This window comes from Brachionichthys hirsutus, chromosome 20, assembly GCF_040956055.1.
Source record: "Brachionichthys hirsutus isolate HB-005 chromosome 20, CSIRO-AGI_Bhir_v1, whole genome shotgun sequence".
Classification (NCBI taxonomy): domain Eukaryota; kingdom Metazoa; phylum Chordata; class Actinopteri; order Lophiiformes; family Brachionichthyidae; genus Brachionichthys; species Brachionichthys hirsutus.
Window position 1 is genome coordinate 6,156,335 of NC_090916.1, and position 15,089 is coordinate 6,171,423.

The 15,089-nt window shown below is 46.1% G+C and overlaps 2 protein-coding genes across 2 annotated transcripts; one reads left to right on the top strand and one right to left on the bottom strand.

Annotated features, from left to right (window-relative positions):
* The first annotated feature begins 2,783 nt into the window (after window positions 1-2,783).
* Window positions 2,784-4,915, top strand: lft1 (lefty1). The gene is made up of 4 exons (XM_068753976.1): window positions 2,784-3,048; window positions 3,242-3,488; window positions 3,614-3,853; window positions 4,591-4,915. The coding sequence occupies exons 1-4, from the start codon at window positions 2,784-2,786 to the stop codon at window positions 4,913-4,915; spliced, it is 1,077 nt and encodes a 358-aa protein (XP_068610077.1).
* Window positions 4,916-6,872: 1,957 nt separating this feature from the next.
* On the bottom strand, window positions 6,873-14,899 carry hnrnpub (heterogeneous nuclear ribonucleoprotein Ub). Its single transcript, XM_068753514.1, has 15 exons — window positions 14,553-14,899; window positions 14,345-14,486; window positions 12,904-13,018; window positions 11,154-11,233; window positions 10,793-10,932; window positions 10,557-10,656; window positions 9,986-10,098; window positions 9,499-9,762; window positions 9,276-9,395; window positions 9,061-9,189; window positions 8,807-8,975; window positions 8,393-8,683; window positions 8,031-8,284; window positions 7,767-7,895; window positions 6,873-7,630 (listed from the first exon to the last, which is right to left on the bottom strand). Exons 1-15 carry the CDS (start codon window positions 14,823-14,825, stop codon window positions 7,580-7,582), a joined length of 2,370 nt encoding a protein of 789 aa, XP_068609615.1. The 5' UTR covers window positions 14,826-14,899; the 3' UTR covers window positions 6,873-7,579.
* Between the last annotated feature and the right edge of the window lie 190 nt (window positions 14,900-15,089).

Below are 15,089 nucleotides of genomic sequence, written 5' to 3' on the forward strand. Positions count from 1 at the left end.
AGGCAGGAAGACGGTGACAATAGAGCCACGTGAATAAGGAGGAATTTACGTTGACCACCAACATGAGTTCAATATTGACTTTTTGGAGCAAGGCAGCAGCTCCGTCTCGTTCCCATGGCGCCTCCTATAATGAGATGCGGACAGAATGCAGCCTCTGCTGTGTGCTGCTATTAAACTGGCTTCTCTACACAAAACATCAGGGGGGCTTTTTTTTTGCAAGCAAAGGGGATTTCATGTTTCACAAATGGAAGGCAATGAGCTATAAATTGGACTTCTTTTGAATGCAAACGTATAGATGTTAATTAACACCTATGTTGTTGATTGTGGGAGCTTGTTGCCCTTTGATTGAAAAGAAATGGCACCTAGGGGCATCAGATGCAGCTTTGAACTAGCCAAACGTCTCTTTGGTTGACATGGGGAAAGAAGAAAGACTGAGAAATATCACACAATGGGGCATCTTAATTTCCCAAATTAGGGGTTGTAATGTGATGGAGAAAGGATACGAAGGTCTATGCATTGAATGCCCTATATAGCTGGACAACAGGCACTCAGTCTTTGAGTGGACTGGACAAGGAATGACTTGTGAATTTACATGTCTGCGCCGATGATTCAGCCAAAGGTCAATATGATGGAGAAGTTATATAGGACCCGATGGGGGGGGGGGGGGGGTTGTGCTTTGGAGATTATTTTTCTTAAAATATATCCATCAAGGATGGATGGAAAGGCTGTTGATTTTGTCGCTGTAATTGTGTAATAATACAATAAAAGCTGCCAAAAAATATAAATTAGGAAGGACTAACTGACATATCAAGCAAAATAAATATATACACGATAAATTTCACAATTGCAATTTACCAGTGCAGTTTTAATAAATTCATAGAATGTTACAAGAAGTTGCATTGGATTAGGGGAGAACACAAAAGCATGAATATAACAGTAATCTGGTTATTATAATTGCAATAATGTTATAAAGTCTGTATACACACGCACACACACACACACACACACACAGATGTTGCTTTAGCAAGCATGCAATCCATCAAGTGGACTATTCCTGTCCTGCTTCCTGCGAACGAACCTGACGTGTGTCCCGTCCAACATCCGAGCTGCGGAACACTGATTAATAATTTGTCCCATTTGTAAAAAAAAAAATTAAAAAAGTGAAGCCACTATATCTGGAGCAAGCGGGTCTGGCAGTCATCTGTCATTTGCTCTTCCTGTGTGCCCCTTCAGTCTGTCTGACATCTCTGAGCAAACACTGGCCAATACACAACCACCGGCAGGGCCCTCAGGCACCCAGCGAGAGCGCCCCTCTTCTAATGTTTGTGTGACAAAAAAAAAGGCAAGGCAAATCCTTGCAATGGAATCAGATAATCACCAACCTGTGAAGAGCCTGCCCCAATCCACATCCACGCCCCCCCCCCCCCAGCCCCTGGATTAACTGTCTGTTTGGCTAATAATTTTAATCTGATGGAGAGGGCCAAGAATGGGTGACAGGGCTCGGAATAAACATCTAATCCTCTGCTCCCCCCTCCTTCCTCAGACCTCAGCTCCATTTGCTCTTTTTTTAAAATATATATATATATATACTTGTACTACAGTGAACAGACTTTGGTACCTGCTGCTCGTTCGTCCTGCTCGTTTTTTTTTTGTTTTTTTTTTTGCTGGACAAAGCCACCCAGACAGACAGAAATCGGCTGAGTGACAGACTGTTGCCAGACCGCCTCAGCCTGACATCGCCCGGTGGAATGTACACGCATCAGAGGGTGGGCTGTGTGCTTTACAAGGGTGCTACCGAGGAGAGGGCACTTCAGGTTCACAGGGTCAAGAGATGTCTGTCTGGGACACATGTGTAGCAGCAGAGTCTGCGCAGGGTGGGCTGCAGGGACAAGCGTTTGAATTCTGAGGGGATTGGTTTGTGCGCTTCATGATATAAGCACCAGCTATAAGATTGTGTGTTAAAATACAACAATAAAAACTTTATTAGGATGTTTTTTTGTCACGGAAACTTTGACAAACACGAGTCTCTGAATGCTAGACTTCTATACTTGTAGTCAATATTTCTTGTGTTAAACAAAGAAATCCTGCTTTAGTGTTTCCTTGAATGTTCTCTGTACAGAGAATTGATGATGATGATGATGAATATATTTATTAGATAGAATGTTAGAGTACAAGTACAGTCAAAAAGTAGCATGTATTACAGTACAAGTACTGTCAAGCATCCTGTCTAAGAGGAGCATTTCAAAAAAGCTCTTGTTTCCGTTGAAAGTCCTTCGTACATAAATCATCGACATTTAACAATACCAATAAAATAACAATAAATTACTCCACAAATGCAAAATAACAATAACTGATGCACAATTCAAATACGCATAAGCCAAAGAGTATAAAGCAAATACACTGTAGGTATACACAACATGCAAACACAACTTAGAATTGGAGTGAACCAGGTTTTAAACCTTCATTAAATCTTCATGGTGTAAAATTCTGCCCAAACTGCCAGAGTTTGAGTGAAACCATGACGCCACAGCTCGGATGACACTCCAGTCTAATTGTTGCTGTTTGAAGTATGGCCACTTAGATATCCTGTTTAGGATGGGGCTGCGTTGTCGCACCTTTGTTCTGATAAGGGCTCCCTGCCCCCATTGACAAAGTGCGAACGGCTGGGAGACCCGTTGCGATATAAGGGCCAGAGGCGCGTCAGCGACGCACTGTCTATCCCGGACTGACTTTGCGCTCCCGCTGTTTGTTGCAAGCAAGTTTTTTTTTTTTTTTTGGGACTCATGGATTTCCTCCGCGCTTGTATCCTGTGCGCCGTTCTCGTTGGTCCCACCGTGGCTTTTACGCATGAGGATATGAAGGACGCGCTTCTGCAGAAACTTGGATTGGATGAGGTTCCTAAAATCCAAAAGAGGGATTTGGAGAATCTGGTTATTCCGGCGCCTGTCAGAAATAAATACGCGTCCATGTTGAAGCTGCACCACAGCAGGAGACGCAGATCTCTTCCCAGCCTGGCGGGAATCCTGCGAGGAATTCCTGGAAATGCAGGTAAAGATCTCAGTTTCCTTCAGGAATTAAAAAATAAATTGCTTTGAAGAACATCTTGTATTTCAAATAAATAATAATAACTTTGTCGCGTAAAGCAGTGGTTGTTCCCGTGCGCAAAGACAGTTTTACGCAACGACTTCCCGCTGCACTGTAGAGAAATAACGGACCTAATAATACTTCACTTGTACTTTAGATATTTCCGGGGAGTATGTGTATTCGGACACCTCCCGCCACCGAATGACGTTCGACATGGAGGCAAGGATCCCGGATAACAGCGAGGTGACCATGGCGGAGCTGAAGCTCTACCAGCGGGCTTCCTTCCACAAACGCTTCGCGCCGGAGAGGCGGCACCACCGGCCCATCAACAACGCCCGGGTCAGCGTCTACTGGGTGGAGGTGCTGCCGGGCGGATCCAACCGGACGTCGCTGGTCGATTCACGGTAACGCATTCATTGTATATGCCTTCTAATTAAGAGGCGATGCGCGTACACACGAGGGACCTTATCTTTTCTGTTAATTAAATTATCCATCCTTCCTCTGATTCCTCCCTCATATATATATACAGGCTGATCCCTATTCACGAGACCGGCTGGAAGAGCTTTGATGTGACGCAGGCGCTGCAGTTCTGGGCCAAGACGCAGCAGAGCGCGCCGATGCACCTGGAGGTGTGGATCGAGGGCGAGAGACCTGGCAGCTACGCGGCAGAGATAGCCAAGAGTGTGCGCTTTACCACCCAGAAGCAGACGGACAACACCTTGGGAAAGCCCGAGCTCGTCCTCTACACACTCAACCTCGAAGAATACGGGTAAGCTTTTGATCAGCGCGACAATTACCCCCCCCCCCCCTATTTGCATTAATTAGATGGGTCGTACAGCCCGTTCAAATGTGTGTTTTTACCCTCGCCGAAGGGGAGGCGAGGGTATTGCAATTTGTCTGTAACTCAAAAACTAGTAACCCAATCGACAAGCAAGGTTCTGTCCGTGGCTCGGTCCTCCTCCCCCCAGAATGGCGTTGATCCGGATCTGGATCCAGATTCTAGAATTTTTTAAAAGATTCTTTAACAGAGATAGGCCACTTTTTTGACATTTTTCTTAATTTCTTCAAAACGCATGGCGGTATGGATCTGAAAAAAAAAATCACACATAAGTACTCCTTAAAGGTCTATGACCATGACTAATTTCGGCCCGATCCGGATCACAATCCGGATCTGAGAGCTAATTTTCCTTCTAAAATCGGCATTTTTCACAGGAGTCCATCCTGACCTCAATTTTGGAGCTAGAGACTTCAAATTTGTTGTGCACACTCATAGTTCATTCTAGTTTCATATATGTTACAGTTTTTGTTGTATCTTTTCCCGTTCCGGAGCAGCAAACTAGCGGAGGTTTGGCCCCTCTGATCCGGAAGCCCTGTTTACTGTCTAACAAGATCCAATAGTCGATTGGAGGCGAGAGCCTGCAACTGCTCTTCCAATATATACCAATAAACGCGCACCGTGTAGCCGAGCCATCTGACCATCCCCTCCCCTCCCCTCCCCCCCTCCAGCTCTCGCGGTGACTGTGACGTCACCCAAAGCAAGGACGCCTGTTGCAGGGAGGAGTACTTCATCAACTTCCGGGCTCTCACCTGGACTCAGTATTGGATCATCGAGCCGGCGGGCTACCAGGCCTTCAGGTGCACCGGGGGCTGCAAGCAACCCAAACGCAACTACGGCTACGGGGAGAGGCGGTGCACGGCGTCCGAGAGCGCGCCGCTGCCCATCATGTACCTGGTGAAGAAGGGGGACTACACCGAGATAGAAGTGGCCGAATTCCCCAACATGATTGTGGAGCGGTGCGCGTGCACGATGGACAACGTGTCTATAGTATGACGTGATGGACCAGAGACCGTCATAAAGTACTACAGGACAATCTGAAGGTCTAGTATTTAGTAGTTGTGAACAGCACGTCTTGTACTTTCTTTGTCCACACTGAAGAGGCACCCCCCCCTCTCTCCTTTCACAAGCACTTTCACATTTTGTAAAGTTTTGATATCCTTTTTTTTTTGTTCGAGTTTTGCGAGCATCATGTTGAATTTGAATCATTCAAATTCTGTGTTATATTTTAAAGCTGTACATAATATGGATGAGTTTATGTTTTGAAAATAAATATTTTTGCTTCACTATAGAGCTTCTTCTTCTTCTTCTTCTTCGTCTTCCTCTTCCCCGCCGTCGGACCCCGGCTGTCTGGCTCCATTCACATTCATGATCACATTCACATGCAGTTTGTTTATGTATATGTGTATACATGCAGCTGTCTCCTCCTCTTTCACCTCTATTTACACCTCGGAAATTGTAGAGCACAGCAAATTATTTGCATAATGGCTTACAGCATTTGCTTCCCTGTCACTGACAACAACAGTCCGGCCTCCTTGTGATGCTTTATTTGCAGGGGGGGGGGGGGGGGGGGGGGGGGGGCACAGCCACACGCGGAGAAACATCAATCCACATGAAGCCAGATTGAGCTCATTGTCTGTTTACATCAGATTTAGACCAGGCCAAACATTGGTAATCAGGACCAATACCTAATACACTGTTTGCCTCTGAGGGGGGGGGGGGGGGCTTGTCATTCACTAATACGATGCTGATGGAGGTAAACACTCAACCATGCCAAAGACATGTAACTATCTGTCTGGGGGGGGCCCAATCTGCAGTGAATAAGGTCACAGTATGCACTTGTGTTTAAATACCCAATGGGATTGGCCCACATCTAATCTTGGGACCAATTTGAATTTATTCAATTTTTTTAATGCACCGTCCATCTTCAATTCTCTTTGATGCATCAAGATGAAATGAATCCAAAGTGAAGGGACTTTGTTGAATCGTCCGTCTCCTGAGGAACTCTACCTACAGCTCTCTGGATTGCAGCCATGAAACAAACCACAGAATCAACGTGTACCAGCTTCTGTGACTTTAATAGAGTTGAGACAAAAAAAATAAAAAAGTAAATACAATTGAAACAAATATCAAAAACCTGTCGGATAGAAAAGACAAAAATCTCAAAAGTCCCCAAGTTTCTGTTGGATTTAATCATAAAAGACCTGACATACAACCTGCAACACGAAGCCGTACAAAATATAATCTGTTGTAGTAGAGATTATACGATAAACTCAAAGCTTGCACTCGGCTAGATTTCTGAATCCCGTTCAATGAAACGGCACAAACTCTCCAGATATTTAGAAGCATCACGCGGCAAACTAACACCGTAATCACAAAACTACTCAAAACCAGGAAACTCTTGGACATTGAACGGCAGAAAGGGCGGTGAATATTTACATGACTCAAACAGCAACCGGGGCAGCGAGTGAAGGTCAAAGTTTAAACCGGGCCACACAGTCACCAACGCGAGCTCCAGCCTTGTCCAGATGTTCCTCTGCTTCTTTCTTGAAGTCTTCCAGAGCCGCGATGCTGCGTCGGCCGTTAGGTTTGCTGCTTCCACTCATGTTTGTGCTGATTGAGGATTAGAGATTTGTTCCAAGTTGGTATATACATTTAAAAGAACCTTTTTTTTTTCCATCTGCAGCACTAAAGAGACAATCTAGAAACTGCTCTCCCTCCAGAAAGTAAATATATTCAATGCTTTAATATAAATTAAACTCAAAATGGCCCATTAGCAATCAGAGCAATGTCCATTACAATGAGACGGAGGAGTGGAAGCGCTGTCTGAGACTAACGAGGCGTCAACCAGGACGGATGTCCTCGCCGTTTGAAGTAGCAAACAGCGACATGGCCCACTCAAAGGTCTCTTACACACCTTTGTGTTGAATCAAGTCACAAACCAAGAAGAATGTTAGAAAAAAAAAAAAGCCAACAAGCTGTTTATTATGGATTCGGTGGAGTTTCGGGTTACAGGTTTGAGATTGGGAACAAAAGACAAATGGAATTCATTTCAATGGGTTAAACTGTCTGACAGTGGACTTTATCGACACGCACAGTCTAACAATGGAATCGCCTACATGCGTCGCGCTACTTAGCCAAACTTCCTTTCTGTTTCTTAAACTCTGCATACAAACTACGCAAAAAAATATATGTACAATTTTCAATAAAGGAAAAAACAAAAACCACAGCACAGATAAAATGCACAACCCTTGCAAAAACAAAAACCACAATTTAAAATAGAAATTAAATTCCAACATCCCATCAAGCAGGCAAAATGTTCCTGGTTCCTGATATTACAAACATGTTCTCTTTAAAACCTTTTCATTTAAAAAAGTGGTGAAAAAAAAAAAGAAAAAAGAAATGTACAACAAAAGAAAGGAGCAGATTGTTGGATAAAACCGAACGCATGTTGTACAAAGAGAAGCCACTTCGATTACGCTTCTGGATCTCTTCTCTGGTGTGGAATGTTGCTGCTCCATGATCGGCTTAGCTTTCAGTCATGTCGTCGTCCCCCCCCCCCCACATGATCAAAAGTGTGTTCTCGTATAAGGAAATCAAAAAGCAGGGCAGAGCGATGTTCCGTGGCTAGTGGTGGGTCTCAGTCCATTAGAACAAGTCTTAGTAATATCCAGGCTGGTACTGCTGGCTCCACGGCTTCTGGTTCCAGAACTGCAGAGGACACAGACGGTTTGACAAGTTCATTATCCTGAGAGTTCCTCGCTTCCAAAGGGAAATCGACAGATACACTTTTGGCTTTAGGTGTGTGTGTGTGTGCGTGTGCGTATAGATCTTTAGGACTACTGACCCCTTGCTGCCAGCTCTGGTTGAAGGCTTGGGCCTTGCCCATGCCATTCCTGTTGCCGCTGTTCCTCTGGTTCCCAAAGTTGCCGTTCTTGTTGCCAAAGTTGCCACGGTTACCACCTCTCTGGTGAAACTGGAATGCAGAGGCAGAAAATAAGAAGAGTTTAGGAGCTACGATTTTGCTCTTTTAAACATTTGCTCGATGAAAAAGAGGAATAATCTTGAGAAGCCCCCGTACGTCATTCAATGAAGCTGCTCCGAAACCCACCTGGCCGGGATGCCCCCTGTTCCCACCGCGATTCATGTTGCCCCCGCCTCCTCTGTGCATGTTCCCCCTGTGCATGGGGCCGCCTCTGGGTCCCATGTTGCCCCTCATTGGGCCGCCCCTGGGAGAACCGCCGAGGCTGGGCATGGGGCCGGCACCCCGGTTGAAGTTCCCACGGCTGTGGAACCCTCCTCTAAATGCCGGGGGAGGAAGAAAGCCACGGGGGGGGTGGCTGAAGCCGCCGCGGGGGCCAAGACCTGCCGCAGGAGCGGAAACACGACGAACGACATGAATCCGCTGCTTAAAACCATGCCAACATTAAAAAAATGTAACAAAGAGGGCATTAATATAAACTTTGTTCGCACCTCCTCTGAAATTGCCCCTGTTCTGGAAGCCTCCACGGCCGCCGCCCCTCTGCCCAGGTCCTCCACCGCGGTTAAACTGGTTCTTGCCTCCGCGTTGGCCGCCGCCGCGTGGGCCGCCGCCCCCGCCCCTTTTTGGCGTGGTGCTTCCCTGGTTGGGCTTCTTCTCGGCCGGCAGAGCCGTCTTGCTCTCTTCTCTGTACTGTTCCAGAAGCTTGGCGGCCCCGTCCTTCTGCAGCTCAGCATAGACGACCTCTTTGAAGCTCTCCCCCTCCTCGGGCAGACAGAAGAAGCCTGAAGTGGAAGGTGGAAGAGAATAAATGCTTAAAGATTCAAATGTCTCATTTAAAAAAAAAAATATGTCAAGCACTAGGAACAGAAAAGTATTAACCACTCACGGCTTTAGAATCTTTTTACCTTTCATTTTGAGGACAGCGTGCTCAGGCACCTCTTTGCCATCACTCTCCACCTTCTGCTGAACTCTCTGCTTGAAGTCTTCATCAGATGGAAAGACGACCACAGCCTTACGCTGAAAGCCCGCAAACAAGCACATCTTCCTCTTCTGGCCCGGCGCAGACAGGTTAGTCTGGGGAAGAACAGCAACAAAAGAAGTCTCAGCAAATGAGAGTTTTAGAAACGCCGGGACCAGATTCAGCGCCAAGTTTACTCACATGATCCAGGATGTAGTTCCTTTTCTTGCGGGCTGCAATCTCAATAAACTTCCCCAAGAACAGAGGCGCCCGCTGGGAAATGGCCACCAATTTCGTGATGTCCTTTGACTGGCGTTTCAAACTGTTGATCTGCATGAAATAAATAAAGACTTTATTGGGGAGAACAGGACGACTCCAAACAGCAGCAAACCACACGGCTATGAAAAGGGACTGACCATCATCTTTTCTACAATGGTGTCGCTGCCTAGGATGTAGTATTTCCCAGGGTTCTCCTGGACATGGTTCTTAACCCATGTGGTCTTCCCTGAACCGGGCAGACCGACCATCACGATGATCTACAGAGCATGAAAGGCAGATCAAAGAAAAATCAATAGTTGCTACAAATAAATCACCAATGAACATTCACTGATGGATATTTCCCCACACGGATACTCTTACCTCACAGTCGGCCTTGGTCTGTGGCCCCCTGTGGCCCGGGACTCTGTCGTCCACAGGGATTTGCTGCAGGAAGGTGTAGCCCGGAGGCTGAGGAAAATACGGAGTCTCCATCTGGCCAAAGTTGAACTCTACAGCACAGTTGTGGCAGATGATGTGGGGGAAAAGGGCCTGACCGTTCAGAGAGCCTTTGTCGACCTGGAAAGCGACGGCAGGCTCGCCGCCGTTCTTTGAGAAGGACAAAGCCACTTCATCGCCGTCAAAATCCTACGAAAGAAAAAAAACAACAACAACAATCATCCCAGACGAAGAAAATAATACAATCGTGTGTCGTAGCCAAGAGTGAACAATTCCATCTCACTCGCGATTATCAAAGGAGGTTTTCTCTTGTTTGCTGAATGAAATGCTAAAATTGAGGCATTTTAATAATTTTGTTTTCTGAGCTTTGGTTTGCATCTACGTTAATGAACCTATTAAAGCCACGTCTTACAATGAGACAGCAGATGACGTCGTTTTCCTCGTAGGTTTCTCCGAAGTCTTCCGTCACACAGTTGTCGGTCTTTTTGCCTTTCCCGGAGTACGCATAGGAATATTCCTCTTCACCTTAACGTCAAGGAGAGAACACGGACTAAAACGTTTGGCGACAAACAGGATGTTGCCAGCAGACCAACCACCATTACTGTACAACGGCTCTGGAGCTGAAGCCATTTTACAGTGACCTGTCATCCTACATAACAGCCACTAGAGGGCCCTCTAAAGACAGCTCACCTTTCTAATGACCTTTTTGTGGTGTCATTTTATTTAAAAGGGCCTTCAAACAACATTTTTCTTTTTGCTGCCTGCATAAAACCAATTAATTAAAAAAATAATGCATATTACTATAAACTGCACGTCCTCCTGCACCAACAGTCATCGTTGTGCATCAGACGTAATGATATTCCATGAATGGAAGTAATGCTACCGACAGGGAAATGGAAACTCAGGACCGATCCAGCAGCCTGAATGACAGAGACAGCTGTGCAACACACAGGCGACTAGAACTGGAGTACATGGAGACTCACCCAGCAGCAGGGTGCTGGTGGACAAGGACCAACCGACTTGCACATCGTGAATCTCCATGTTCTTGCTGGAAATGTGCTTCACGGGGATTTTTTCCGTTATCTGTTAACAAGAAAACCAGACGAGGCACTGTAGCGGTCAGCAGAGTCAAATGGAAATGTTCTGTCAAGTTTGGATGGACACGGTTTAGAAAAATAAACTGAATCCTATCAAGTCCACAATACGTCAGGATCAATACCTTCATCTCAAAGCAGGCTTTGCCTTTATTCACCCCGTAGGTGGCCTTGCCGCCGGACCACAGGTAAGCAAAACTCTCCATTGTGAGAGACGAGGCACTGTAGCGGTCCCGCGAGACCTTGAAGTGCAGGTCGCAGTTGTCTGGAGCAAAAGCAAGCAAGTAATCAATGATCGATCAATCAATATCTACACGACTGCCAAACGGCCTGTGCTAAACAAAGTCCATTTAATGTCATCAGGTCTGATTTCTAGTTACAATTGTGGAGCTTGGAGTATCATTAAGCAGCTGTTTAATATATATATATATATATATATATATATATTTTTTTTAATAGTTATTATCCCACATTAGAAACACTTACAGGCATCCAAGCAGACCTTGGTTTCATCACACTCCTCATCTTCTTCCTCCAGGGGTGGAACGGGAGACTTAAATGAGGCCCTGAAAACACCAGCCAGTTAGTTAGACGATTCTCACGCCGTTGCAACTGCACGGAACACATAAATAACTTGGGTACCAAGAGGAGAAGTGGACAAAGTCTGGGATAAACGAGACACAACGGGGAGTACATCAGCCAGGCGAGCCTCCAAACTTAGCTGTATTGTGGGCCATGGCTTCACTTACCTCGCAGGGTCCGGCAATATCTAAAACAAGAGATGCACAAAAAGAAAGTACCTCCGCTAGCCTTAGAGCATTGGCTTAAAAAAAAAAAAAAAGGAGCTAAAAACTGAAGCAGACCGGCTCTTGTGCCTGATGAGTCTCGGGGCTCTTGGGGAGTTTAGGGTTCAGTCAAAGCAAAGGTGGGTGTCCTTGTTACTCAGCTTCCAACACGTGGAACTTTAAACACTGTTCTGCGTCACTGCGACTGTGCTGAACACGATGCCACCATGCTCAGCTGTTGTAAAACACCCAATGGCATAGTATCGAATGCTACAGCTACTTACCAACTCTGTAGCTTGAAATAAGATTAATTACTAAAACTTTCAGTAAACTAGACAAAATGTTGCAAAGAAGGCAAACGTTTCAGCTGATGCTTGAGCTTTCTGCCACTTAGAGCAGCGATTTCACTCTAGTGGAGTAACTTATCTCGTAGGGGGACGTTCACCACCCCATTCTTAGCGTTTTAGCCTTCAGAGGCATCTTTTTATCCACAGACTGCACAATTGGATGCTAAATGGGAGATTAATGGAGAGCCTCGAGGGAAAACACTGCGAGTTGGAGCATAAGGGCAATGTCTGTAAGCAGTGGGCTACTGCGGCCGCTAATAAAGACCACCGACGTTACATAGTTGGGAACTAGGGAATAGCCGTCGTCTGTCCATTGCAGGGAGAAACCGACGCCTGAAGAGGGAGAGATACGGTGACGCGCCGACATCGTTGGCGCTGTGGAACTTTCAAAATGAGTCCAAGGTACATATAGACACCTTCAATCACACCATGCACGGACCTTGCAAACACACACACACACACACACACCCCCATCCACACTCACGTGACACAGAAATAGCATTTTGACATAATACATTCAAACAAAAGGAAAAAGGAAAAGAAATGTGGGAAAAAAAACACCATTGCGAGGCAAAACGATGGACGGTCAACAGCGAGCTCCTCCGTAGACATTCTCAACACTGGAACTTGACTACGTCATACGCTACTCTGGAACACTCCCCCCACGCCTCAGCTTATTCCTCCCCACCCTCCCTCCATTCAAAAGTGCACATGTGCTACTTTTCCTCTTGGGTCGTTCTCTTTGAGCAGCCTTGCTTCACCTTGAGGACACAATGGGCTTTGCAAAACAGTATGTGGCATGAGGAACAGAGGTGAAAATTCAGACTTTGATAGCTGCACTTCTGCTACAGAATGCATTTCAATAAAAAGACACATGTGAGCGAGTACTGAAAGAGTAAATGGTAAGGCTTTTCAGTAGTCAGAGATAACCCTCAAGACATGTGTGGCTGTGGAGTTATTAATCAAGTCTGTAAAGAATAAAAAATGAGGTTTATCCTCCTGGTAATTATAGGTGCATTGGCACTTAAAGCCAATACAGTTCAACAAAGCTGTAGATGGCGTTTCAGGGATGCTGAAGGCCATTTTGCTCTGTCCCATCCTTACCAGCTGTATTTGTTCTCTTCAATAAATTCAAAGTAGCCCCTTCCATGTTCCTCCCGGCGTCTCTTAACACCCTTCTTATTCTTCTGATCAGCATTCGCGTCTTTGTCCGCATCCCCTTTGAAAATAGAACAAAGATATAGAATGAGGTGCTCCTTATTTATTTATTCTTTTAAGAGAGAGAAGAGGTCGGACGGGCTGTGGGGTTCTGAGCCCACAAAGCCCGTTCATTAGTTAACATTGTGTCGACCATAAATCATCAATATTAAAAATGGTAACTAAAGAGTAACACCTCATGATTACACTTAAAACACAAGCATCATATTGCATGAAATAGCAACAGCAACCTCATGACCAGGTAGTATTTTACATTGTAAGCTGGTCCAAATGAACATTGTGCAGAGTGTTTCCTGGGGCTTGGATAAAACAATCTCTGTGCATAATCTAAAGGGGAAACGACCCCCCCCAAAAAAGGGGGTTTAGATTATAGATTAATGTATAAATCTATATCATTAAGACTAAAAGTCTACTCTGGTCTGGGACAAAAGCGTCATGCAAGGCCCTTACATAGACCCAGATTCCCCTCTTCTTACCCCCAACTCCCCAGGCGAATATTTGTAACCCTCGATTTGCTGCATGTTCCAACATGACTACACGTTTTATTCAAACCATGTAAACTAAAAACGAACCACATGATACACATGTGGATCCATCCACCACACAGCTTTGGTTATCTAGTTCGGGTGTTCCCGGCCATTTCAAATCTAAGAGCAGAGGGAAGCTAACGGGGCCTTATAATCAATGCAATTAAGGTTTAACATTTCAATCATGTTTCTTTCCTCCGTATTGTAGAAAAACAGGTTAATTGCATATTACTAGCATAGCAAGCCCCCCCACTTCATTACGTCCAGTGTAAAGTCAATAGGGAACGTCTAAACTAGCTAACAACCTAAGCAGCTAGTTAGCGCCGCACCGCAGACAAAGAAAATGCCGTTAGCTGCAAGCTAAACAAGCTAACTTCAAACACAGACTACGCTAAATCAGCCTTCTCGTTGGTGTATTAACTGTTACTGACGAAAAAAACAATCGCGTTAAACGTTAAAAAAAATGTTAAAATAAATAAATAAATGTTTACGTCGCAACATACAATCTACGAAACTATTGCTTCGGCTAATCAACCTAGCGACTGCTAAAATAGCTAACCGCTAGCTCTTTCGGGTTGTAGCTAACACTTGCTAGCCTACCGTGGTCACGCCGTCTAGCTCAACATGGACGCTCCCCGCTGTAGGACTCCCATTCCCGGCCGGCTCCCCCCCCCACCCCCCGTAATAATTAGCGCTAACGTAGTAGCAACAACCGACACCCAGCCACAGCCAACCAGCCAGTCCCATTTCCATAGCCAACACAGCCGCCTCACCCTCTGTAGCCGGGTCCCCGGGCTCGCCGTCCTCCGCCTCGATCTTCTCCATGTCGTCCACATCACCCTTGAGCATGGGATCCATCTCGTCGTCCTCGTCTCCCTCCTCTTCACCCTCACCCATCTCTTCGTCCTCGGCAGCGGCAGCGGCAGCGCCATCACCGTCGCCCTCGGTTTCGGTTTCCTGCACTTCCTTCTCTTCCTCCACCTCCACCGCCGCCGCCACTTGTTCCACCTCGTTGGCTTCCATGCTTTCTTCCACCGGGGCATCGCCTCCTTCCTCCGCCGCCATGTCCTCCTGCTCGGCAACCTGGCCCAGGTCTTCCTCTTCTTCCTCCTCCACCGGAGCTTCTTGCTCCGCGGTCAGAGCCGCGGCCTCCTCTTCGTCCAGCGCGGCCTGCAGGCGGTTCATCAGATCGAGCTTCTTCCCCTTGTCCGAGAGATTACGCTTCTTCAGCTCGTCCTTGAGCTCATTGACTTTGAGCTTTTTCACGTTGATTGAGCTCATTCTCGGAACGTAATAGCAAAAAGTTATTAACTAAAATTCTCAAAAAAAAAAAGGATTATAACAACGTCCTTTGTTAGCGGATATATCTCAAATCTGCGCCAAACGGCACCCACGCTGTCGGAGCGATCTACCGCCGGTAGGAGAGCTGCGAGTCTGGCTGTGTGGGGGAGGAGGATGACGTCTCCTACCGTAATTACCCGGACAGCAGCGCACCTTGTGTCCGCCGACCATCTGTCACTACCGTAATAACCAAACCAACCCCAT

What these genes read in the sequence shown, in the direction of transcription:
- lft1 (XM_068753976.1), top strand. Translation starts at nt 2,784, where the DNA reads ATGGATTTCCTCCGCGCTTGTATCCTGTGCGCCGTTCTCGTTGGTCCC. An exon ending in ACGTCGCTGGTCGATTCACG is followed by an intron (nt 3,489 to 3,613) that starts GTAACGCATTCA and finishes ATATATATACAG; the next exon opens with GCTGATCCCTATTCACGAGA. An exon ending in CTCAACCTCGAAGAATACGG is followed by an intron (nt 3,854 to 4,590) that starts GTAAGCTTTTGA and finishes CCCCCCCTCCAG; the next exon opens with CTCTCGCGGTGACTGTGACG.
- hnrnpub (XM_068753514.1), bottom strand. Translation starts at nt 14,825, where the DNA reads ATGAGCTCAATCAACGTGAAAAAGCTCAAAGTCAATGAGCTCAAGGAC. An exon ending in CCATTGTAGAAAAGATGATG is followed by an intron (nt 9,190 to 9,275) that starts GTCAGTCCCTTT and finishes TATTTCATGCAG; the next exon opens with ATCAACAGTTTGAAACGCCA. An exon ending in ACCAGAGCTGGCAGCAAGGG is followed by an intron (nt 7,631 to 7,766) that starts GTCAGTAGTCCT and finishes TGTCCTCTGCAG; the next exon opens with TTCTGGAACCAGAAGCCGTG.